The 23,517-nt window shown below is 63.4% G+C and overlaps 4 protein-coding genes and 4 non-coding genes across 11 annotated transcripts in view; 5 read left to right on the top strand and 3 right to left on the bottom strand.

Moving 5' to 3' along the window:
- LOC129736145 (ferritin, higher subunit-like) overlaps positions 1–23,517 on the bottom strand; it is a 42,229-nt gene that overhangs the window by 4,591 nt on the left and 14,121 nt on the right. The gene's annotated exons all lie outside the window — the stretch shown is intronic.
- On the top strand, positions 6,225–10,663 carry LRRC4B (leucine rich repeat containing 4B). Its single transcript, XM_055711077.1, is given in 2 exon segments — positions 6,225–7,320; positions 7,322–10,663. Coding segments are annotated over 2 exon segments (1,983 nt in total). The 5' UTR covers positions 6,225–6,336; the 3' UTR covers positions 8,321–10,663.
- ASPDH (aspartate dehydrogenase domain containing) lies at positions 12,126–18,190 on the top strand. The gene is made up of 8 exons (XM_055711086.1): positions 12,126–12,171; positions 12,967–13,029; positions 13,504–13,645; positions 14,900–14,984; positions 15,429–15,578; positions 16,205–16,431; positions 16,559–16,710; positions 17,558–18,190. Exons 2-8 carry the CDS (start codon positions 12,969–12,971, stop codon positions 17,593–17,595), a joined length of 855 nt encoding a protein of 284 aa, XP_055567061.1. The 5' UTR covers positions 12,126–12,171; positions 12,967–12,968; the 3' UTR covers positions 17,596–18,190.
- JOSD2 (Josephin domain containing 2) lies at positions 16,578–21,174 on the top strand. Of its 2 annotated transcripts, none has more exons than XM_055711089.1 (5): positions 16,578–16,710; positions 19,623–19,814; positions 19,902–20,027; positions 20,148–20,342; positions 20,421–21,174. In XM_055711089.1, exons 2-5 carry the CDS (start codon positions 19,657–19,659, stop codon positions 20,518–20,520), a joined length of 579 nt encoding a protein of 192 aa, XP_055567064.1. In that variant the 5' UTR covers positions 16,578–16,710; positions 19,623–19,656; the 3' UTR covers positions 20,521–21,174. The 2 variants fall into 2 exon arrangements, with proteins under 2 accessions (XP_055567064.1, XP_055567063.1); XM_055711088.1 differs by lacking the exon at positions 16,578–16,710 and adding an exon at positions 18,310–18,499.
- Positions 21,584–21,655, top strand: TRNAE-CUC (transfer RNA glutamic acid (anticodon CUC)). The gene has a single exon. It is a non-coding gene; the product is annotated as a tRNA-Glu (tRNA).
- On the bottom strand, positions 21,876–21,949 carry TRNAT-AGU (transfer RNA threonine (anticodon AGU)). The gene has a single exon. It is a non-coding gene; the product is annotated as a tRNA-Thr (tRNA).
- On the top strand, positions 22,154–22,225 carry TRNAD-GUC (transfer RNA aspartic acid (anticodon GUC)). Its single transcript has one exon. It is a non-coding gene; the product is annotated as a tRNA-Asp (tRNA).
- TRNAM-CAU (transfer RNA methionine (anticodon CAU)) lies at positions 23,317–23,388 on the bottom strand. The gene has a single exon. It is a non-coding gene; the product is annotated as a tRNA-Met (tRNA).

Raw genomic sequence — 23,517 nt, 5'->3', positions numbered from 1 at the left:
CCCCCCCAGTATGGGCTATAGGGAACTCCTGCCCCTATAGGGACTATAGGTCTCATCAGGGTGCCCCCAACCCTATAGGGGCTATAGGGCTTCAGTCTCATTAGAGCTACAGGGGTTCCCAGTCCCTATAGGGACTCTTGAGGCCCTGCCTTGGTTCTGCATTGTCCTATAGGGGACCCCTGGCCCTATAGGAACTACCGGCGGTCCCTTTGCCCCCCACCCTTCTCAGTCCCATAAAGGCTATAGGGACCCCTCCAGCCCTATCAGGGTCTCCTATAGCCCTAGTGGGGCTATAGGACCCCCCGCAACCGCTCCTCTCTGGCTCCATAGGGTCTATAGGGGTTCCCTCCAGCCTCTTCCAGCCTTCCCCACCCCGTAAGAGCTATAGGGTCCCATGGGCCTTATTGCACACCCCCCCCCCCCATCCTGATGAGGCCTCCGCTCCTAGCCCTATAGGAGCTATAAACCCCCCCTTCAATCCTATAGCCCCCCCCCAGCCCTATAGGAGCTATAGGGTCCCCTCAGCCTGTAGGGCTCCCCTGGCTCTATAGGGGCTATAAGGTCCCCCCCACCTATAGGGTCCCCTCAGCCTATAGGGCTCCCCTGGTTCTATAAGGTCCCCCCAGCCTATAGGGCTCCCCTGGCTCTATAGGGGCTATAGGGTTCCCCCCACCTATAGGGTCCCCCCACCCTATAGGGTTGCCCCTGGTTCTATAGGAGCTATAGGGTCCCCCCCAGCCTATAGTGCTCCCCTGGCTCTGTAGGGGCTATAAGGTGTCCCCAACCTATAGGGTTCCCCTGGTTCTATAGAGGCTGTAGGGGCCCCCCAGCCTCCTTCCGGGGGGGGTGTCAAACTGGTCCCAGTTGGAGGGGGGGGGGTTGCGTGTGCATGTGCGTGTGTGTGAGCCAGTGTTCACATGTGGGCTGCACGTGTTGTGCGCGCACGTGTGTGTGTTTGTGCACGTGTGTGTGTGCACGGAGGGTGTGCACGTGCGTGCACATGGTGTGTGTGTGTGTGTGCATGTTTGTGCACACACATGTGCACATGGGGCCTGCGTGCCCTGCGGGTGCCCTTTGCACGGTGGCCCTCGTGGGGTCCCTGGGAACACACACACCTGGGGGTCCCTTCACAGTCCTCGTGCCCCTTGCACACTCCCCGTGCACGCCGTCTCCCTGACCAGCCTTGCATGGCCTTGCACACTCTCTGTGCACATGCTGCTGGTGCAACCCACCTTGCACGGTCCCTGTGCACACGCTGCTGGTGCAAACCGCCCTTGCATGGCCTTGCACAAGTGCACAGGGTGGGTGCTGAGGGACCTTGCAGCACCGTGCAGTGCTGGGAGGGTTCTGTGCAATTGGGGGGGTCCTGTGTAAATCCAGGGGGGTTGTGCAATGCTGGGGGGTCCCGTGCAATGAGGGGGGGGTCCTGTGCAAATCCAGGGGGGTTGTGCAATGCTTGGTGGGGGTCCTGTGCAGTGGGGGAGGTCCCATGCAAATCCAGGGGGGGTCGTGCAATGCTGGGGGGTCCTGTGCAATGCCAGGAGGAGGAGATGCAGTGCTGGGGGGGGGGTTGTGCAAATCCGCAAATCCAGGGGGGCTGTGCAGTGGGGGGGGGTGCCCCATGCAGTGCTGGCAGGCCCTGTGAAGTGGCGGGGGGGGGGGGGGGGCCATGCAGTGCAGGGGGTGTGCATGCAGTGGGGGGCTGTGCAGGGGTGTGTGTGAATGTGCAGGGGGGGGGCATGCAGTGGGGGGGGGGCTGTGCAGTGGGGGGGGGCTGTACAGTACGGGGGGGGGTGGGCATGCAGTGGGGGGGTCATGCAGTGTGAAGGGTCTGTGCAGTGGGGGGGGGTCTGTGCCGGGCGGTGGCAGCGCAGGAGCCGCTGGGCGGGGGGGGGGCGGCGGGGGGCTGCAGCGCCGTGTGCCTGGAGAGACTAATGAGGGCGGGGGGGGGGGGCTGGGGGGGGCAAAGGGGAGGGGGCAAGAAAGAGTGCAGCAACTTGGGGTTGTGGGGGGGGACAAGATGGGGTGTGAAGGGGGGGCGAGGAGGGGGGGGTGCAGGGGGGTAGGTGCAGGGCGGGGGGGCTGAGGGGTGCAGGGGGGTGGGCGCAGGGGGGATGTGGGGTTGCAAGGGGGGCTGGGGGGGTGCAGGGGGTGTATGCAGGCGGGGGGGGGGGGGTGGGTGGTTGCAGCAGCCTTTGCAGCCGCGCGGAGGCGCGCGGGGGTGGGGGCTGGGGGGGGGGAGGGGGCTGGAGCTGGGCTGTGATGGGGGGGGAGGGGGGGGGCAGGAAGGGGAAAGGGGGGTCCAGGAAGGGGGGGGGGCAGGAAGGAGCGGGGGGGGGGGGCAGGAAGGAGCGGGGGGGGGGGAGGGGAGGAGGGGAGCAGGAGGAGGAGGAGGAGGAGGAGGAGGAAGGCTGCGCGGCCGAGCAGGCCGGGGGGTGCGGGGTAGGCCCTGGCGCGCGCGCGGGGGGCACCTATGGGTGGGGGGGTGGGGGTGGGGCACCCGCGGGTGCGTGCACGGGGCGGGGGTGGGGGAGAGGGATGGGGGGAGCAGGGAGGGGCGCGCGTGCGGATGCGTGAGGGGGGGGGTGGCGGTGGGGGGGCACGCACGCGTGCAGGGCAGGGGTTTGCACGCGCGCGTGCACGCGGCTGCGTGTGCGCAGGGCGCGGGTCCGCACGCGCGTGTGTGTGCACGAGGAGGTCTGAGGCGGGGGGTGTGTGAACGCGAGCGTGCGTACACGTGACTGGGGGGCGGATTTGCACACGCGTGTGAATGCACGTGGCTGTGTACATGGAGCAGGTTTGCACACGCGTTTGCACGTGGCTGGACGCAGGGACAGGGGTTGCACACGCGTGTGCGCACGAGGAGGTGTGAGCTGGGGCGGGGGTGTGAACACGAGTGTGCGTGCACGTGGCTGTGTGCAGGGGCTGGGTTTGCACACGTGTGTGCATGTGCCTGTGTGTTCAGGGATAGGGTTTGCACACGACTGCATGTGCGGAGACGGGGGTTGCACATGTGTGTGAATGCACATGGCTGTGTGCGGAGACAGGGTTTGCACGTGCGTGTGCACATGGCTGTGTGCAGGGACAGGGTTTACACACGTATGCGCTCTTGCACACTCATGTGTGTGTGGATGTGTGTGTGGACAGGCTTGTGCAAGCATGCACGTGCAGGACTGGATGTGCAAGCACGTGGCTGTGAGCGACGGAGCATGTTTGGGGGCGTGCTGTGTGTGTGCACACGTGTGTGTGCGCTTGTGTGTGCACGTGGGGGGTGCGAGCATGGGTTTGCATGTGAGCATGCAGTGTCGTGCAAGGGGTGCGTGTGCACATGCATCTGTGTGTAAGGTTTTTGCAGGCATGTGTGTGCACATGCGTGTGCAAGGGTGTTCCTGAGGGAGGGGGTGGGGTTTGCAGCCATGTGTGGTGTGTGTTGCACCAAGATGCTTGTGCAAGCTGCATTGCACCTCCTGTGCACGTGCCTTGTGCATTGCACGGCCCGTGCACGGTGCCTTGCTTCGCTGGGCTGCACACAGGGCGTTTGTACCGACCCTGCACCTGCAGCATGCGTTGCACGGCCTGTGCAAATTATGTTTGTATCAACGAGGCTGCGCGCAGCGTGCATTGCAAGGTGGTGCATTGTGGGGTGGTGCTTTGCTTGTGCAAGCTGCACACTGCACCAAACTGCCCCTGCATGGTGCGCAGCACTGACCGTGCACGTGGCATACTGCATTTCATGGGCCATGGTGCAATTTTGGGCCTCTGCATGAGGCGTGTTGCACTGAGCTAGTGCATGGCGCTGCCCGTGCGCGCTGCATGGTGTTTGCTTTTGCACTGCATGGTGCATTGCCTGGTGCACATGCAGGAGGCATTGTGCTGCACGCTGCACACTATTGCTGGTGCACACGCAGGATACAGTGCACTGCCCATGCACGCTGCATGGCATTGCTGGTGCACATGTAGGGTGCATTGCGCTGCTTGTGCATGCTGCACATGCATGATGCATTGTCTTGCCCGTGCATGCTGCATGGTGTTTCTAGTACTCATGCACAACGCACTGCCTGTGCATGCTGCACGGCGTTGCTGATGCACATGCACAATGCGTTGCACTGCTCCTGCACGCCATTGCTGGTGCACATGCAAGACCCATTGCATTGCCTGCAGCATTGCTGGTGCACATGCACAATGCACTGCATTGCCCGTGCATGCTGCACGGCGTTGCTGGTGCACATTGCCTGGTGAACATGCACAATGCATTGCATTGCCTGTGCATGCTGCACGTGCATGACACGCTGCATTGCCCGTGTAAGCTGCACAGCATTGCTGGTGCACATGCACGACACACTGCCTGGTGCACATGCACGATGCATTGCTGGTGCATGTGCACAATACACTGCCCCTGCACGCTGCACAGTGTTGCTGGTGCACACGCAGGATGCATTGCCTGCTGCACATGCTGGACACACTGCACTGCCTGTGCACGCTGCACAGCATTGCTGGTGCACATGCAGGATGCATTGCTTGCTGCACATGCTAGATTGCATTGCCCATGCATGCTGCACATGCATGACACACTGCACTGCCCCTGCACACTGTACAGCATTGCTGGTGCATGTTGCCTGGTGTACATGCAGGACAGACTGCATTGCTTGTGCATGCTGCATGGTGTTGCTAGTGCACATGCCGGACGCATTGCTGGTGCACATGCACAATGCATTGCTGGTGCACACGCAGGATGCGTTGCTGGTGCACATGCTGGATTGTACTGCCCCTGCACGCTGCACGCTGGTGCACACACAGGATGCATTGCCTGGTGCACACACAGGACACTTTGCTGGTGCACACGCACAATGCACTGCCCTTTCACACTGCACGGTGTTGCTGGTGCACGTGCACAATGCATTGCCCGTACACACTGCACAGCATTGCTAGTGCACATGCAGGATGTATTGCCTGGTGCACACACATGATGCATTGCTGGTGCACGCGCAGGATGCATTGCACTACCCCTGCATGCTGCAGGCCGTTGCTGGTGCACATGTAGCACGTATTGCTGATGCACATGCACAATGCACTGCTGATGCACGTTGCACACCGTTGCTGGTGCACACACATGCTGCACTGCACGCTGACCCATGCACGGTGCACATGTATGTTGCATGGCGTTGCTGGCACACATGCAGGACATATCGCTGGTGCAAATGCACAGTGCATTGCCCATGCACACTGCACAGCATTGCTGGTACACACACACACTGCACTGCCCCTGCACACTGCATGGCGTTGCTGGCACGCACACAGGATGCATTGCTAGTGCAAATGCACAATGCATTGCCCATGCACACTGCACAGCATTGCTGGTGCACACGCAGGATGCATTGCACTACCCCTGCATGCTGCACGGCATCACTGGTGCACACGCACAATGCATTGCTGGTGCACGTGCACACTGCGCTGCCCCTGCACACTGCATGGCATTGCTGGCACACTCGCAGGATGCATTGCCTGGTGCACGTGCAGGATGCATTGCTGGTGCACACACACACTGCACTGCTCCTGCACGCTGCTGCACACACCGCATGCATTGCTGGTGCACAAGCACAATGCATTGCCTGGTTCACACGCAGGATGCATTTCTGGTGCACATGCTGGATGCACAGCCCCTGCACGCTGCATGATGTTGCTGGTGCACATGCAGGACGTATTGCTGATGCACATTCACGATGCATTGCCGATGCACGCTGCATACCGTTGCTGGTGCACATGCTGGACTCATTGCCTGGTGCACATGCACGCTGCACTGCATGCTGGCATGTGCACGGTGCACATGCACACTACACAGCGTTGCTGGCGCACGTGCAGGAAGTATTGCTGGTGCACACACATGATGCATTGCTGGTGCAAATGCACAATGCATTGCCCTTTCACACTGCATGGCATCAGTGGTGCACACACACAATGCATTGCTGGTGCACACGCCTGCTGCACTGCCCCTGCACACTGCATGGCGTTGCTGGCACACACGCAGGATGCATTGCCTGGTGCATATGCACAATGCATTGCTGGTGCACATGCTGGATGCACAGCCCCTGCACGCTGGTACTGGTGCACATGTAGCACGTATTGCTGGTGCACATGCACAATGCATTGCCGATGCACGCTGCACGCTATTGCTGGTGCTCATGCCACACACATTGCCTGCTGCATATGCCGGTTGCATTGCACCACCCATGCCCAGCACTCCTTGCCCCTCCCCCCACCAGTGCCCCCCTCTAACTGCCTCTCCCCTCTCCCTGCAGCACCACCCGGGGCCCTGAAGCCGGACGATGCCCCTTGGCCATGGCGGCCCCGGCGCCCCTTAGGATGCCGCTGCCGCTGCCGCCGCCGGCATTGCTGCTGCTGCTGCTGCTGCTGCTGGCCCCGGCTGCTCCGGCTGCTGCTCCAACCTCGTGCCCAGCCGCTTGTTCCTGCAGCAACCAGGCGAGCCGGGTGATTTGCACCCGCCGGGAGCTGCTGGAGGTCCCAGCTAGCATCTCGGTGAACACGCGGTACCTGAACCTGCAGGAGAACCACATCCAGGTGATCCGCACCGACACCTTCAAACACCTGCGGCACCTGGAGATCCTGCAGCTGAGCCGCAACCTGGTGCGCAAGGTAGAGGTGGGCGCCTTCAACGGGCTGCCCAACCTCAACACCTTGGAGCTCTTCGACAACCGCCTGACCACCGTCCCCACCCAAGCCTTTGAGTATCTCTCCAAGCTGCGGGAGCTGTGGTTGCGCAACAACCCCATCGAGAGCATCCCCTCCTACGCCTTCAACCGCGTGCCCTCCCTGCGCCGCCTCGACCTGGGCGAGCTCAAGCGCTTGGAGTACATCTCCGAAGCTGCCTTTGAGGGCTTGGTCAACCTCCGCTACTTGAACTTGGGGATGTGCAACCTGAAGGAGATCCCCAACTTGACGGCCTTGGTGCGGTTGGAAGAGTTGGAGTTGTCGGGGAACCGCCTGGGGCGTGTGCGGCCAGGTTCCTTCCAAGGCTTGGGGAGCTTGAGGAAGCTCTGGTTGATGCACGCGCGCGTGGCGGCAGTGGAACGCAATGCCTTCGATGATCTCAAAGCTTTGGAGGAGCTGAATTTGGCCCACAACGAGCTGGCCTCGCTGCCCCACGACCTCTTCGCCCCCTTGCACCGCCTGGAGCGGGTTCACTTGCACCACAACCCTTGGCGCTGCGACTGCGACGTCTTGTGGTTGAGTTGGTGGTTGAGGGAGACGGTGCCCAGTAACACCAGTTGCTGCGCCCGTTGCCACGCGCCGCCGGCATTGCGGGGGGCGTTACTTGGGGGAGTTGGAACCAGGGCATTTCACCTGCTATGCGCCGGTGATTGTGGAACCCCCGGCCGACCTCAATGTCACCGAAGGGATGGCGGCCGAACTCAAGTGCCGTACCGGCACCGCCATGACGTCGGTCAACTGGTTGACCCCCAACGGGACGTTGATGACCCACGGTTCCTACCGGGTGAGGATCTCTGTCCTTCACGACGGTACCCTCAACTTCACCAACGTCACTGTGCAGGACACGGGGCAGTACACCTGTATGGTCACCAACGCCGCCGGCAACACCACCGCCTCCGCCACGCTCAACGTCTCGGCAGCCGATGCCGCTGCTGCTGCCGCTGCCGCTGCTGCCGCTACCGGTTACACCTATTTCACCACCGTCACGGTGGAAACCACCGACGCCGGCGGTGAGGAACCAGCTCCGCAAACCGCCCCGGCGCCCACCGTCGGGTGGGAAAACGCCGGTGGCTCCACAGCGGCTCCAGCCACCCGTGCCACCGGTAAACCCTTCACCGTCCCCATCACGGCGGCGGCGGCGGGGGCGGGTGGGGGGTTACAGGATCTGGACGACGTCTTGAAGACCACCAAGATCATCATCGGGTGCTTCGTGGCCATCACCTTCATGGCGGCCGTCATGCTGGTGGCGTTCTACAAGCTCCGCAAGCAACACCAGCGCCACAAGCACCGCGGCGGCCCCGCGCGCGCTGTTGAGATCGTCAACGTAGAGGACGAGTTGGCCGGGGGGACCGGTGGTGGCGGTGGTGGCGGTGGCGGCAGTGGTGGCGGTGGCGGCAGTAGCGGTGGGGACAACCGGTTGGCGTTGCCGGCGTTGGAGCGGGATCACCTCGACCGTTACGCCGCCTTCGCTGCCCATTACAGCAACAGCGGCGCGGCGCTGGGCTGCGGCAAGAACCCGCTGCTCAACTCGGTGCACGAACCCCTGCTCTTCAAGAGCCCCTCCAAGGAGAACGTGCAGGAGACCCAGATCTGACCCCTCCTCCCACCCCCCCACCCCCCCCGGGGGACCCTCCCCCACCCCCACCCATTGCTGCACCCCCCACCATGGAGGGGGGAACGCCCGGCGGTGGCAGCGGGGTGGGGGGGTGGGGGGGTGGGGTGATTGGGGGGGGAGGGGGGGGGCACGGAGGTGTGCAAGGAAGGACTGGTGTGGTGCACGGGGGCGTGCGACGGACTGGTGCAATGCACGGGGCAGCGCGATGCACAGTGACTTGCAGTGAAGGACTGGTGCGATGCACAGGGCCGTGCAAGGAAGGACTGGTTCAGTGCACGGGGCCGTGCGAGGAAGGACTGGTGCAATGCACGGGGCCGTGCAAGGAAGGATTGGTGCAATGCATGGGGCCGTGTGATGCACGGGGTCTTGCACTGAAGGACTGGTTCAATGCACGGGGCCATGCAAGGAAGGACTGGTGCAATGCATGGGGCCATGTGACACACAGGGTCTTGCAGTGAAGGACTGGTGCAATGCACGGGGCCGTGCAACGCACAAGATCTTGCAAGGGAGTGGTGCAGTGCACAGGGGCATGCGACACGTGGGGTCATGTGATGAAGGACTGGTGCAATGCACAGGGCGGTGCAATGCACGGTGACTTGCAGTGAAGGATTGGTGCAATGCATGGGGTCTTGCGAGGAAGGACTGGTACAATGCACAGGGCAGTGCAGTGCACAGTGCCTTGCAGTGAAGGAGTGGTGCGATGCACGGGGTCTTGCAAGGAAGGAGTGGTGCAGTGCACATAGTTGTGCAACGCATGGTGTTGTGCGACGAAGGACTGGTGCAATGCACGGGGCCGTGCAATGCATCGTGACTTGCAGTGAAGGAGTGGTGCAATGCACAGGGTCATGCAATGCACGGTGTTGTGCAGTGAAGGACTGGGGGCCGTGCAATGCACGGTGTTTTGCAACAAAGCACAGCGTTGTGCAATGCACAGGGTTGTGCAATGAAGGACTGGTGCGCTGCACAGGGTCGTGCAACGCACGGTGTCTTGCAATGAAGGACTGGGGCTGTGCAATGCACGGTGTTTTGCAACAAAGCACAGTGTTGCACGATGCACAGCGTTGTGCAACGAAGGAGTGGTGCAATGCACAGGGTTGTGCAACGCACGGTGTTTTGCAACAAAGCACAGCGCTGTGCAATGCACAGGGTTGTGCCGTGAAGGGCTGGTGCAGTGCACAGGGTTGTGCAATGTACAGGGTTGTGCAACGAAAGACTGGGGCTGTGCAACGCACAGTGTTTTGCAACTAGCACAGCGCTGCATGATGCACAGCGCTGTGCCGTGAAAGGCTGGTGCAGTGCACAGGGTTGTGCAATGTATAGGGTTGTGCAACGAAAGACTGGGGCTGTGCAACGCACAGTGTTTTGCAACTAGCACAGCATTGCACGATGCACAGCATTGTGCGGTGAAGGACTGGTGTGATGCATGAGGTTGTGCAATGCACGGCCTTTTGTGGGGAGGGATTTGTGCAACACGTAGTGTCTGCAGCAAAGGACTGGTGCGTTGCACGGCATTGTGTAATGCACAACCCGTTGCAGCGGAGGACTGGTGTAATGCATGGTGTCTTGCAAGGAGGGGGTTGTGCGACACACGGGATCGTGCAGTGCACAGTGTTGTGCAACAAAGGTTTCATGCAGTGCATGGTGTCACGCGATGAGGGACTTGCGCGATGCACGGGGTTGTGCGAGGCGCAGCCTCGTGCAAGGAGTGACTTCTGCGTTGTGCAGCCTCGTGCGCTGCACAGCCTCGTGCTGTGGAGCCCTCGTGCAACGCACGTGGCTTGTGCAATGGTGGCCTTGTGTGATGTGTGGCCTGGTGCGATGCACAACCTCATGCAATACCATCCCCCGTGCAAAGCATAGCCCTGGGAAGCACAGATCCTTGTGCAACACCCGGCCTCGTGCCACACGTGGCCTTGTGCAACACGCCACCTCGTGCCCCCCCCTTCATGAGGAGGACATGGAAGAGACACAGACGGGAGGGGCCGGGCAACACGTGGCCTCATGCGACGTCAGCTCCGTGTGACAGTGGCGTCGTGCAACACGGGGCCTTGTGCAATGGCCACGCAGCTGCACGCACCCCCCCTCCCCCCGCCCCAGAACACCACGAGGAGGACACGCAAGAGACACAGCCACCACGGCCTCATGCAACAGCCTTGTGCGATGTGGGGGTCTCGTGCAACGGCCTTGTGCAATGGCTGGCCTTGTGCAATGGCCTCGTGATGCGGGGCCTCGTGCAACGGCCTCGTGCAACATGGGGCCTCATGCAGTGTCGTCGTGCAAGGGCCTCGTGCAACAGCCTCGTGCAATGCAGGGGGGAGGGGGGGGGGGGCCTTGTGCGCCACGCTGCCCCCCCCCGCTCCCCCTCCCCCCCCAGCCCCGTGCTCTCGCTTGCTTGCGGCCCCCCCCCGCCGCCCCTCCCCCGCCCCTGCCCCTCCCCCCCAGGGCCGGGGGGGGGGGAGGGGCTGGGGGGGCCCCGGGGGCTTTTCTAGGCCCGTGGGGGGATTTTTTAATTCGCCGCGGCCGACACTTTCCTATTTTAATAAAAATCCATCACGGTGTTTCCAACCGCCGCCGGCGCCTCTCTGCTGCTGGGGCTTGGCGTGTGCTTGGCGTGTGCTTGGCATGTGCGTGGCATCCCCTTGGCGTGTGCGTGGCATCTCCGTGCTGTGGCTGTGGCACGTGTGTAGCGTGTGCTTGGTGTGTCCTTGGTGTGTGCTTGGCATGTTCATGGTGTGTGTGTGGCGTGTGCTTGGCATGTCCTTGTTATGTGCTTGGTGTGTGCATGGTGTGTGTGTGGCATCCCCTTAGCGTGGGTTTGGCATCTGTGTGGTGTGCCTGTGGCATGTATGTAGTGTGTCTTTGGTGTGTGCTTGGCATGTACATGGTGTGTCCTTGGTGTGCGCGAGGCGTGTGTGAGGCTGCGCGGGCGGGGATGCTGCACATGCCAAGCCCACACTAAGGACACGCCGAGCCCACACTAAGGACATGCCAAGCCCACGCTAAGGATATGCCAAGTACCCGTCAAGCCCACGCTAAGGACACGCCAAGCCCACGCTGAGGACATGTCATGGCTGGGGGGTGCAGGCGTCCGGGTGGTGGGGGAGGGGCTCCCGCCGTTGTCATGGCAACCGGGGGGGTGGGGCGGCGACGACGCTGCCTGGGTCCCCTCGTTACACTGATGGGGGGGGCGGGGTACCACCCCACCCCCCCGCCCTGCGGATGCTGGTTGCCATAGCAACGAGCCGGTTGCCGGGGCAACACTGCGCGGGGGAGTGGGGGAGGGGCACTGCGGCGGTCGCCATGGTAACACTGGAAAGGGGGAGGGGGAGGTGGCTCTTCCCCGCCCCCCGCCGCGGTTGCCGCGGTAACGGTGCTGCAGAGCGGTCGCCATGGCAACGGGGGGAGGGGCGCTGCGGAGCCGTCGCTATGGCAACAGCGCCTTGGTGATGGCGACCGGGGGAGAGGGGATCCGCGTCGCCCCTCCCCTCCTCAAAAAAAACGGACCCAGGGGTCCCGGTGTCCCCCCTCCCCACCTCAAAAGCGACCCATGTGCCCCCGCCCCTCCCCCATCTCCCAAAGGACCCAACCGGCCACGCCCCCTCTTCCCCCCCCCCCAAAAAAACCAGGGGACCCAGGTGTGTCCCCTCCCCCACTAAAAGGACCCAGCCTCCTCTTGCCCCCTCACCCCCAAAAATGGACCCTCCCCCTCCCAGGACCCAACTGGCCTCGCCCCCCCTTGCCCCTCCCCCCACCCACGTGGCCGGGTTGAGCATTAACCAGCCGGGGCGGGGGGAGGGGGGGCGCAAAGGCCGGGCCGTGCTGTGGGGCAGGTGGGGGCTGGGAGGGGCGTTGGGGGGTAATTACGTGCCGGGGGCGGGGGGGCGGGATTTAGGGGGGTAGTTGGGGGGCGGTTGCGGGGGAGAGGAGTAATTTGGGGGCGGGGGGGCGGTGTTGGGGGCAGGGAGGGGCGGTGAAGGGGCTCGGGGGGGCCGTTGGGAGGCTGGGGGTGCGGTTGGGGGCTGGGGTGGCAATTAAGGGGCTCAGGGGGGCAGCTATGGGGCAGGGGGGCACTTGGGGGGCTGGGGGGCAGTGAAGGCTCAGGAGGGCAGTTGTGGGGTGGGGGGGTAGCTGGGAGGCTGAGGGGGGCAATTAAGGGGCTCAGAGGGGCAGCTATGGGGCTCGGGGGGGCAGTTGGGAGGCTGGGGGGCAGTTATGGGGTGGGGGGCAGTTGGGGGCTGGGGGGGTATTATGGGGCTGGGGGGGTAGTGAAGGGGCTCAGGAGGGCAGTTGGGGGGCTGGGGGTGCATTTGAGGGGTGGGGGGGTAGCTGGGAGGCTGAGGGGGGCAATTAAGGGGCTCAGAGGGGCAGGGAAGGGGCTCGGGGGGGCAGTTATGGGGTGGGGGGACAGCTGGGAGGCTGAGGGGGGCAGTGAAGGGGCTTGGGGGCAGTTGGGGGCTGGGGTGGGAATTATGGGGCTGGGGGAGGTGGTTAAGGGGCTTGGGGGGCAGTTGGGGTGCTGGGGGGCAGTGAAGGGGCTCAGGGGGGCAGTTGGGGGGCTGGGGGGGGAAGTTTGAGGGTGGGGGGCAGCCCCCCATGCCCTCTGACCTTTGACCCCGGCCCCCCAGCCATGGCGCAGGCAGAGGTCCCGCGGTGTCGCCGCGTGGGGATCCTGGGCTACGGCCAGTTGGGTACTGGGAGCACTGGGAAGGACTGGGGGGGGGGGGACTGGCTGGGGCAATGAGTGGCGGGGGGGTTAATTGTGGGGGCTGGGGGTAATTGAGGGGTAGAATTTGGGGGCAATTAGGGTAATTGGGGGCAATTACGGTAATGGGGTAATTACGGTAATTGGAGGGGTACATGGGGGCAGGTAAGGGGTAATTACGGTAATTGGGACATGGGGGCTAAGGGGGGCAATGAAGGAGTAATTACGGTAATTGGGGGGTCACTGGGGCAACTGGGAAGACACTGGGGGGTAACTGGGGGCAAAGGGTGGGGTTGGAGGTTGGGGGGGGCAGTTTTGGGGTGTGGGGGGGTGACAGCTCGGTGCCCCCCCGGGCAGTTCTGGGGGACAGTGGGGGTGACAGCAGGGGGTGACGGGGGGGGGTGACAGCAGGGGGTGACGGGGGGGGGTGACAGCAGGGGTGCCACCCGTGTCCCCCCAGGGCAGTTCCTGGCGGGGCAGCTGCTGGCGCAGGGCCCCCCCCTGGGCCTGGCTTTGGCCTTCGTGTGGGTGCGGGGGGAGGGGCGGCTGGAGGGGCTGCCCCCCGCCCTGCGCCTGCCCGACCTGCGCCTGCTCCCCCAGACGTGAGTGACCCCCCTGTCCTCCCCCGTCACCTTGTCACCCCCCCATTCCCCAGAGCCCTGACACACACCCCCGCCACCCCCAGGGCCCCTCGTATCACCCCCAGCATCACCCCCGGGACCCCCAGTGTCACCCCCCCGTCACCCCCAGGACTTCAGTGTCACCTTGGGACCCCACATGTCACCCCCAGGACCCCAGTGTCATCCCCAGTGTCACCTTGGGACCTCCCATGTCACCTCTGGGACCCCAGTGTCACCCCTTGTGTCACCTTGGAACCCCAGCATCACCCCCTGTGTCAACCTCGGGACTCCAGTGTCACCCCCAGTGTCACCCCCCTGTCACCCCCAGCGTCAACCTCAGGACTCCAGAGTCGCCCCCAGTGTCATCCCCCTGTCACCCCCAGGACCCCAGTGTCACCTTGGGACCCCCAGTGTCACCCCCGGGACCCCAGTGTCACCCCTAGTGTCACCCCCAGGACCCCAGTCTCATTGTGGGACCCCTAGTGTCACCCCCAGGACCCCAGTGTCACCCCTAGTGTCACCCCCAGGACCCCAGTGTCACCCCCAGCACCCTGGTCTCATTGTGGGACCCCCAGTGTCACCCCCTGTCACCTTAGTGTCACCCCCCCATCACCCCCAGGACCCCAGTGTCATCCCAGTGTCACCCTGGGACCCCCCTATGTCACACACACCCCCCAGTGTCACCCCACTCCTGTGTCACCTTGGGACCCTCTGTGTCACCCCCAGCACCCCAGTGTCACCCTCAGTGTCACCTTGGGGCCCCTGATGTCACCCCCAGGACCCCAGTGTCACCCTCAGTGTCACCTTGGGGCCCCTCATGTCACCCCCGGGACCCCCCATGTCACCCCCAGGACACCAGTGTCACCCCCAGTGTCACCCTCGGGACCCACGTGTTACCCTCCCACCCCAATGTCACCTCCCCAGACCCCTGTGACCCCAGGGTCTACATGTCCTGGTGCCACCCCTTGTCCCCAGGGTCCCCCTGTACCCCAGTGCCACCCCATGTCCTGGTGCCACCCCGTGTCCCCAGGGTCCCCCCACATCCCAGTGCCACCCCGTGTCCCCAGAGTCCCCAAGTCCTGGTGTCAACCCTTGTCCCCAGGGTCCCCCTGTACCCCAGTGCCACCCCACATCCCCAAGTCCTGGTGCCACCCCGTGTCCCCAGGGTCCCCAACATCCCAGTGCCACCCCATGTCCCCAGAGTCCCCGAGTCCTGGTGTCACTCCGTGTCCCCAGGGAGGTGGACCTGGTGGTGGAGGTGGCACATCCCTGCGTGGCCCAGGAGCATGGCGAGGACATCCTGGCCCACGCTGACTTCATGGTGGGGACATGGGACACGGGCTGGGGACAGCAGGGAGGTTGGGGACAGTGGGGGTGGGGTGGTGGGGACATGGGGACAGCAGGGAGGTTGGGGACAGCAGGGACAGGGTAGCACTGGGGACATGGGGACAGCAGGGAGGTTGGGGACAAGGGGGGCGGCGGGGTGGGGACATGGGGACAGCAGGGAGGTTGGGGACAACTGGGGACAGGGTGGCACTGGGGACATCGGGAGGTTGGGGACAATGGGTGTGGGGTGGGGGGGACATGGGGACAGCAGGGAGGTTGGGGACAATGTGGGTGGGGTGGTGGGGACATGGAGTCATGGGGAGGTTTGGGCCAGGAGGCTGGGACCATGGGGGCTGTGGGGACATTGGGGACCTTATTTGGGACCTTGGGGACCTTATTGGGGACCTTGGGGCGTGGTGGCCTGAGCCCTTGTCCCCAGCTGGGGTCCCCCACGGTGCTGGCGGACCCTGCGGTGGAGCAGCGGCTGCGGGGGGCGGCGGCGCGGGGGGGTCACACGCTCTATGTCCCCCGGGGCGCCCTGTGGGGCTGCGAGGACATTGCACGCATGGACCGGGCTGGCACGCTGGCTGTGAGCGGGGGACACGGGGGACACTGGGGGGACACTGGGGGGTTATGTCACAGGACTGGGACACCAGGGGGTTTGGGGACACCATGGGGTGGGATGTCATGGGGTTGGGAACACCATGGGGCTGGGGACACTAAGGGGTTGGGGACACCAGGGAGTGGGATGTCACGGGGTCAGGGACACTAGGGGGTTGGAGACACCAAGGGGTGAGATGTCACGGGGTTGGGGACACCGGAGAGTTGGGGACACCAAAGGGTGACTGGCCTTGTGAACAGTGTTCAAAGTTGGGGACCTCGTCCACCTTTGGTGATCACACCTGGGTTTGGGGACAGTATCTGGCCTTGGGGACAGTGTCCAGCTTTGGGGACAGCATCTGGCCTTGGGGACAGTGTCCAGGTTTGGTGACCACACCTGGGTTTGGGGACTGTATTTGGCTTTGGGGGCAATGTCCAAGGTTGGGGACAGCATCTGGCCTTGGGGACAGTGTCCAGGTCTGGTGACCACACCTGGCCTTGGGGACAGTATTTGGCTTTGGGGACAATGTCCAAGGTTGGGGACAGTATCTGGCCCATGGCTGGCCTTCGGGGCCATTGCGGGGCCTGTTGGTGATAGTGCCCCACCGCCGCCAGGCGCTGAAGGTGACAATGACAAAGGCCCCACAGAGCTTCCGCCTGGAGGGGTGGCTGCAGGAGCGGCTGGTGGCAGCGGGGGGGACACGCACTGTCCTCTACGAGGGTCCTCTGCGTCCCCTCTGTCCCCTCGCCCCCAACAACGTCAACACCATGGCGGCCGCAGCGGTGGCCGCACCACACCTGGGCTTCGATGGCATCCAGGCCTGCTTGGTGGCTGACCCCAGGTGGGTGACAAGTGCCACCTCCCTGGGTCATGTCACACACCCCCCCCCCCGGTGTCACCCCCATCCCTCAGCACACAGTGACAAAGGAGGAGGGGGAATGGGGACCCACCCCGTGGTGTCCCCACAGTGTTCCCGACTGGCACATCGTGGAGGTGGAGGTGACAAGTGTTGGGGACAAGGGACGGGCGCTGAGTGTCACCAGCATCCGCCGTAATCCGGCGGCACCCGGTGCTGTCACTGGCAGTGCCACCCGTCACGCCTTCTGGAGCAGCCTGCTGGGTGGGTGTCCTGCGTGTCCCCTCCCCCCTGTGTCCCCAACCTCCCGTGTCTCCAACCCCCTGTATCCCCCCATATGTCCCCGTGTCCCCACATATGTCCCTGTGTCCCCCAGGGTCCTCTGTGCCCCCCCCCCCCCATATGGCCCCAGTGCCCCCCCCTACATCTCCATGTCCCCTGTGTCCCCATATGTCCCCTTGTCCCCTCACGTCCCCCCTGTCCCCGTCGTGTCCCCTGTGTCCCATGTCCCCCCATATTGCCATGTCCCCAGTGTCTCCCCGTGTTCCCCCCATAGCTCCCCATGTCCCCAGTGTCCCCCTGTGTGTCCCCCATGTCCCCAGTGTCCCCCCTTATCTCCCTATAACCCCCATATATCCCCTTGTCCTCCCTGTCCCACCATATCCCGTGTCCCCCCATGTCCCCTTTGTCCCCCCCATGTCCCCAGTGTCCCCCGTGTCCCCTTACCTCCTCATAGCCACCCATATATCCCCTTGTCCCCCCATATCCCGTTTCCCCCATGTTCCCAGTGTCCCCTCATCCTCCCCAGTGTCCCCTTGTGTCCCCGCCATAGCTCCCCATGTCCCCAGTGTCCCCTCATGTCCCCTGTCCCCCCTAATCTCCCCATATATCCCTGTGTCCCCCCATGTCCCCAGTGTCCCCCTGTGTCCCTTCCATGTCCCCAGTGTCCCCCCTTACCTCCCCATAGTCCCCCATATATCCCCTTGTCCCCCCTGCCCCCCCATATCCTGTGTCCCCCCATGTCCCCAGTGTCCCCTCATGTCCTCCCTAGCCCCCCATGTCCCCTGTCCCCCCATGTCACCCCGGTCACTCTGTGTCTGTTCCCCCACAGCCTGCCACGGACATGGTGGATGTGTCCAGCTCTGCTGAGGCCACCAGGCTGGGGACAGCAGGGGACACCAGGGGAGAATGACAGGGACACTGGGGGACAGCAGGGGACACTCAGGACAGGCTGGGGGCAGGCCAGGGACACTGGGGGACAACTGGGGACAAGCAGGGACAGGCCAGGGATGGTGGGGGAACAACTGGGAGAGGCTGGGGACAGTGGGAGGCACCCAGGACAGGCAGGGGACAGGCCGGGGACAGTGGGGGAAGGCCAGGGACATCCAGGGACAGGCTGGGGACAGCAGGGGACAGGCAGGGGACACTCAGGACAGGTTGGGGACAGGCCAGGGACACGGGGGGACACTGGGAGACAACTGGGAGAGGCTGGGGACAGCAGGGGACACTGGGGACAGGCCAGGGACACCCAGGACAGGGCAGGGAGAGCGGGGGACAGCAGGGGACAGGGCAGGGAGATAAGGGGACACTCGGAACAGGCTGGGGACAGGCCAGGGACAGTGGGGTGACAACTGGGAGAGGCGGGGGACAGGCCAATGACAACTGGGGACAGGCCAGGGCCACTGGGGGACAACTGGGGACACACAGGGACAGGCGGGGCCCATTAAAGGCGACATCGCCTTCACCGCGTCGGCTGCGCCTCATCAATGCGGCGGGAAAGAGGGAAGGGCGCGGGGCATGACGGGAGGAAGGTCAGGCCTCGCCGCCTGGCCGGAGCGCGGCGCAAGGCACGCCGGGAAGGAGGGCAGCGGCCCCAGCCTGGCTGGGGAGGGGGCGGGCGCAAGGCACGGCGGGAGGGGGGTCAGCGGCCGCCTAGGTCGGAAGCCGCGGTGTACGCCGGGAGCCGCGGTGCACGCCGGGAGCCGTAGTTCCGGCCTGCCGTGGTGGCCGGAGGGGGTTGCGCGGCCGCCAGCAGTCCCGGAGGAACGGCGGGGTGTGCTGGGGCGGCCCAGGGGGGTCTCGGGAGGGTCCCGGGGGTCCTGGGGGAGCCGGAGGGGAGCGGGGAGCGCCGAGGAGAGCCTGGAGGCCCGACGGGGCCTGGCTGCACCCTGGAATGGCCTGGCGGGTGCTGGGGGAGGGGTGTCCGGAGGGCCTTTGTGGGCCCCGGGGGTGTCCGTAGGGAGCTGGAGGATGTTTGGGGCCCTGGGGTGTGGTTTTGGGGGGATAGAAGGTGTCCCGAGGGTTTAAGGGGGGCTGGGAGTGTCGGGGAGGTGCAGGAGGGGCTGGGGGGTGTCGGGGGCTGTCTGGAGAGTCTGTGTGTATGTGCGTGGGGTGGGGCAGAGGGGCTGGAGGTGCTGGGGCTGTTTGCCAGAGGCTGGAGGGGTTTTGGGGGGTCCCTGAGGGGTGTAGAGAGGGGTCTGGGGGTCGTAGAATGTGTGGAGGAGGGGGAGCAAAGAGGGGGTCCTGGAGGTACTGGGGCTGGGGTGTTGGGGGTGCAGGGCCTTGGAAGTCTCAGGGGAGGCCAGAGGTACCTTTGGAAGGGAGGGGCTGAGGGGTACAGGGAGGGTGCTGGGAGGCTTTGGGGGACTGTTTGGGGGTGCCTGAGGGATCTTGGGGAGCCTGACAGGGGGCTGGGGGGGGGCATGTAGGAAGGGGGGCACCTGGTGGCTATTTTGGGGGTTCCTGGGGGGGGCGCTTGGTGATGCAGGGGGGTGCCTGGGGGTTTTGGGGAACCCAAAGGGTCTTGGGGAGCCTGAGGGGTTGCTGGGGGGATCTTAGGGGTGTCGTGAGGGGAGCAGGTGGGTGTCGGGAAGGTCTTGGGGACCTGAGGGGTCCTGGGGAGAGCAGGGGGATGTCACGAAGATCTAAGGGACCTGAGGGATATTGGTGAAGCCTGGAGGGTGCAAGAGGCGGGGCTGGAAGGTTTGGGGGGTCCTGGGGGGGATTTGGGGAGGGGTGGGGGCCACAGAGGGGGGCTGAGAGATTTGAGGGGTGCTGGGGGGTGTGTGCTGGTATTTGGGGATGCCACCAGTTGCTCCCCACCCCCTCCAAATCCCCCGGGGGGAATTTTGATGGTGCCAACCTGAGCTGACCCCCCCCTCCTTTTCACCCCACAGGCAGCCAGGGACACCCCCCCCCGACCCAAGGGCCATGTCAGGCCCCCCCCTCCCATCACCATCGGCAGCGGGGGGGCCGGCAGGGCTGTACCATGAACGGCAGCGCCTGGAGCTCTGTGCTGTTCACGCGCTCAACAATGTCCTGCAGCGACCCTGCTTCACCCAGGAGGCTGCAGATGAGATCTGCAAGAGGCATGTGGCACCCATCCATTCCCCCCCCTCCCTGTTTTTTAATTAGTTTGGGTATTTTCCTTATTTGTTGAATATTTCTTGTGGTAGGTTGGCACCCAATGCCCACCTCAACCCACACCGCAGCCTCCTGGGCACTGGCAACTACGACGTCAACGTCATCATGGCTGCACTGCAGAGCCTGGAGCTGGCGGCCGTTTGGTGGGACAAACGCCGGTGCGACCCCCTCCCCATGCCACCCCCCACACGATTTTTATTTTTCTGCCTCTTCCTCTTCACCTTTTTTTTAAAAATTATTTATTTTGATTTGGTTTTTCTCCCCCCTCCCACCGGCAGGTCGCTGGAGCGTCTGGCGCTGGGTCAGATCCTGGGATTCATCCTCAACGTCCCCTCTCACGTCTCGCTGGGTTTTGTGGCATTGCCGTTACGCCGTAAGCACTGGTTAGCCGTCCGGCAACTTCGCGGTACCTACTACAACCTCGATTCCAAACTCCGGGCACCCGTCGCCATCGGCGGCGAGGCTGAGCTGAGGTAGGAAACCCCACTGGGTGCCGCTGGGTGCCACCAATGGAGACACGGGTGCCACCTCCGCCTCTTCCCCTCTGGCAGGGCCTTCCTGCGGGATTTCCTCTCCCAAGGGCTCTGCGAGGTTTTCCTAGTCGTGCCGCGTGCCGTGGAGGAAGCCGGCGCCTGGTTGAGCCCCGAGTGACTTGTCACGTGCTAAATGGGTGACGCCGACGGGTGACACTGCTGTGGGCACTGCCCTTTTTGGGGTGAAACCGCCACGCTTTGGGTCTTTAGCTAGGCACAGCTCATCCAGGGCAGGGGGGATTGTTACGAGATGAAGCTGGATGGTTTTGGGGCGCCATGGGGACCCCAGAGCTGGCACCCACTGTCACCGTGCTGCTGCGGTGCTTCAGCTCCCTGATTTTGCCCCCATTTTGCATGTGGGTTTTGCCTCCCTCTGTCACCGGGATTCCCCTGCAGGTGCGTGTGTCGTAGCAGGGTGACGGGGGGTGTCATGCGTGTGCATGAGCGGTGTCCTGTGCACGTCACAGGCCGGTCATGTGTGTAGCGCTGTGCTTGTGCACGTCACCCTCCCGCTGTCCCTGTCGCGTGCCCTCACGTGTGTCACATCCCAGTTGTTGCGTGTCGCCTGCCTCTGGTACACCTTTCCTGGCTCTGCGGGGTCGTGGCTCCAGCATTGTGGCTGCATCTGGAGCCGGATTAATTATTCCCAGCCCTTCCCGGTGCTGGATTTCAGCCCGTGGCGCCGCGTCCCCTGGCTTGATCTCAGGGTGCACGCAGCGCTTCAGTAGGCTTAATTACCCACAAAAAGGTGATTAAAACTGTCGGTTTACAACTTTGTGTCTCCGCCGCAGTCCTTGGGGCTCACACGGTCGCCCCTCTTTGGGGGGTGGGCTTAGCTGGGGCTGAGTGATCCCCCAACTCCCCCCAATTTAACAACCTGGAAGGGGCAGCCCGGCTCGGCCGGGATTCCCTGGCTGCGGGGAGCAGCTTAAAGGAAGGTTTTAACCCCGGTGATGAAATGGGGGGGGTCTGGCGCTCGGGGGGCAGCCACAGAGGCCGGGGGTCCCGGGGAAGGGCTGCGGGGCCGCTCCCGCTGCGCTGCGGCGGCTCCAAAGCGACCGCGCTGATTGGTTCACTCCCACAACGTGGCCAGCCAATGGCTGCACGCCGTCTGGATCCGCCTCCTCGCCTTAGCTAAAGGGCTGCGGGAAGGCGGCTGGCGCTACCGTGAGTCCCGGCGCTCCCTGGTGGTCTAGTGGTTAGGATTCGGCGCTCTCACCGCCGCGGCCCGGGTTCGATTCCCGGTCAGGGAAAGCACCTTTTCCTAGCTATTTTTTTTTTTATTTTAAAATTTATATTTTTCACCCACACGCGACTGTTCACACACACCTCACAGCGGCACCGCGGGGTCTCCTCCCTCGGTAATCGCAGGTGAGATTTGCAAGCCGCTTTTTTTTTTTTTTTTTAACAACAACAACAAAAAAAGGGAGATAATAAAACATATCACGTATCGCGATAAATACACGATAGGGGAGGCACCGCTGGGATTCGAACCCAGGATCTCCTGTTTACTAGACAGGCGCTTTAACCAACTAAGCCACGGCGCCCCGCGCTGGCTGTAATCGCCCTCGCCCTCCATCTCTGCCAGCCGCCGGTGTCCCCACGCGTGTCCCCGCTCCCTCCACGCTTCCTGCGGCTCCCCGCGGTTCTGTCAGGCTCCACAGTAGCTGCATGGGGGGGAGGGGCGGCAGAGTCGGCCGGGGGCCTGGAGTAGGTTGAGAGGTGCCGGGCACAGGCTGTTATCTGTCCCTTCCTCGTTAGTATAGTGGTGAGTATCCCCGCCTGTCACGCGGGAGACCGGGGTTCGATTCCCCGACGGGGAGGCTGCAGTCTTTTACCTTTTTTTCTCCTTCATTTTCCCCTTTCCCCCCTCGACAAACCCTTTCGGAACCGCCTTTAGTGCATTCCCAGCGGATTTTTCCAACACTCCCCCATAACCTCCCCCGCGGATCGCCCCGACCGTATTTTCCCTTTATTTCTGAGGGGGAAATCCCCCAATAAATAGGATTTTTCAGCCGTTTTATCCCCACTGACTCTCACTGGGGAGGCTGAGTCGTGCTGAGCGCGGCCGGCTGATCTGGGAGGGAATCACTACGCGGGCTGTGCTCCAGGATTGATAGGAATCCCGCAAAACCGATCAAAAAACCTAAAAATAGTAATAAAAGAGTATTAAAACAACGCTAACTGACGTTTGCCACACACGCAACCACCGCGGAACGAGTGTGGCGGTGCCTTAGCGGGGCCATAGCCCGTGACCCGCGGACCTGAGGTGGAACCGCGCGCAGCGCGCTGCCGCCCCGCCTACTAGCACCGACCAATCGCGTCGCTCCCCTCACCCACCAATCAGAACGCACCTTTGCAGTTTAAACCGATGGGTTCGGCACCAAAGCGGGAGTGTCTGCCCCTGCCCGTTATAGGCATCCCCTGGATCCAACCGCTAGATCCTGGTGGCTTTTTAGGGCCTAATTCTCCGCTCTCCCACCCTGAATGTCCTGGGTACGGTGCTGCCGCGGGGATCGGGTTTGTTATTCCAGCGCTGTGCTCCAGTTAAGCACCCATGGAGCAAGCAGGGATCTGCGCTCTCCCCTGTTTTGCAGGTTCCTCCGGCTGAAGCCCTCGGCAATCCTGTTGGATTGAGCAGGAGCTTGGGCTGAGCCCTTTAGATCCCTTCCAACCTTGATCGACTTTGTGAAGGTCTCAGGGCAGCCACCCGTGTGCCATGGAAGCGCTGGATGCTTGTACAATAAATTGTGTTCAGGAAGGAGAGTAATTGATTAAACTTAGTTTGGGGGTGGGGGGCCTTTGTCCTTGGGGGGTGGCCCTGTTCTCAGTGGGGGGCCTTGAGGACGTGAGGGAAATGCAGAAGAGGAAAAGAAAAAATAATTTGGAGGTGAGGAGAGCAAGAAAATGCAATTAGCAGAGGATGGTTTCGATCCATCGACCTCTGGGTTATGGGCCCAGCACGCTTCCGCTGCGCCACTCTGCTTCTTGTGGCAGTGGTGTTTTATTTTGTACTGATAACATGAATTGGAAAAGTTCCCACTCGCAGCTCGGCTGGAGCGGAGAGCCCTTGGCAGAAAGGCCCTAAGTGGATGGCTGAAGGCCGCGAATTTTC

The sequence above is a fragment of the Falco cherrug genome, chromosome 5 (genome assembly GCF_023634085.1).
Source record: "Falco cherrug isolate bFalChe1 chromosome 5, bFalChe1.pri, whole genome shotgun sequence".
In the NCBI taxonomy this organism is placed as follows: Eukaryota; Metazoa; Chordata; class Aves; order Falconiformes; family Falconidae; genus Falco; species Falco cherrug.
The sequence above is the reverse complement of the archived record's forward strand: the minus strand, read 5'-3'. Positions and strand labels throughout refer to the sequence as shown.

Bases quoted from the DNA above. Each gene is read 5' to 3' on its own strand.
- ASPDH (XM_055711086.1), top strand. From the start codon at position 12,969: ATGGCGCAGGCAGAGGTCCCGCGGTGTCGCCGCGTGGGGATCCTGGGC. The intron at 15,579-16,204 runs GTGAGCGGGGGA...CACCGCCGCCAG, and splicing joins ACCGGGCTGGCACGCTGGCT to GCGCTGAAGGTGACAATGAC. The intron at 16,432-16,558 runs GTGGGTGACAAG...GTGTCCCCACAG, and splicing joins TGCTTGGTGGCTGACCCCAG to TGTTCCCGACTGGCACATCG.
- JOSD2 (XM_055711089.1), top strand. From the start codon at position 19,657: ATGTCAGGCCCCCCCCTCCCATCACCATCGGCAGCGGGGGGGCCGGCA. The intron at 20,028-20,147 runs GTGCGACCCCCT...TCCCACCGGCAG, and splicing joins GTTTGGTGGGACAAACGCCG to GTCGCTGGAGCGTCTGGCGC. The intron at 20,343-20,420 runs GTAGGAAACCCC...CCCCTCTGGCAG, and splicing joins GGCGGCGAGGCTGAGCTGAG to GGCCTTCCTGCGGGATTTCC.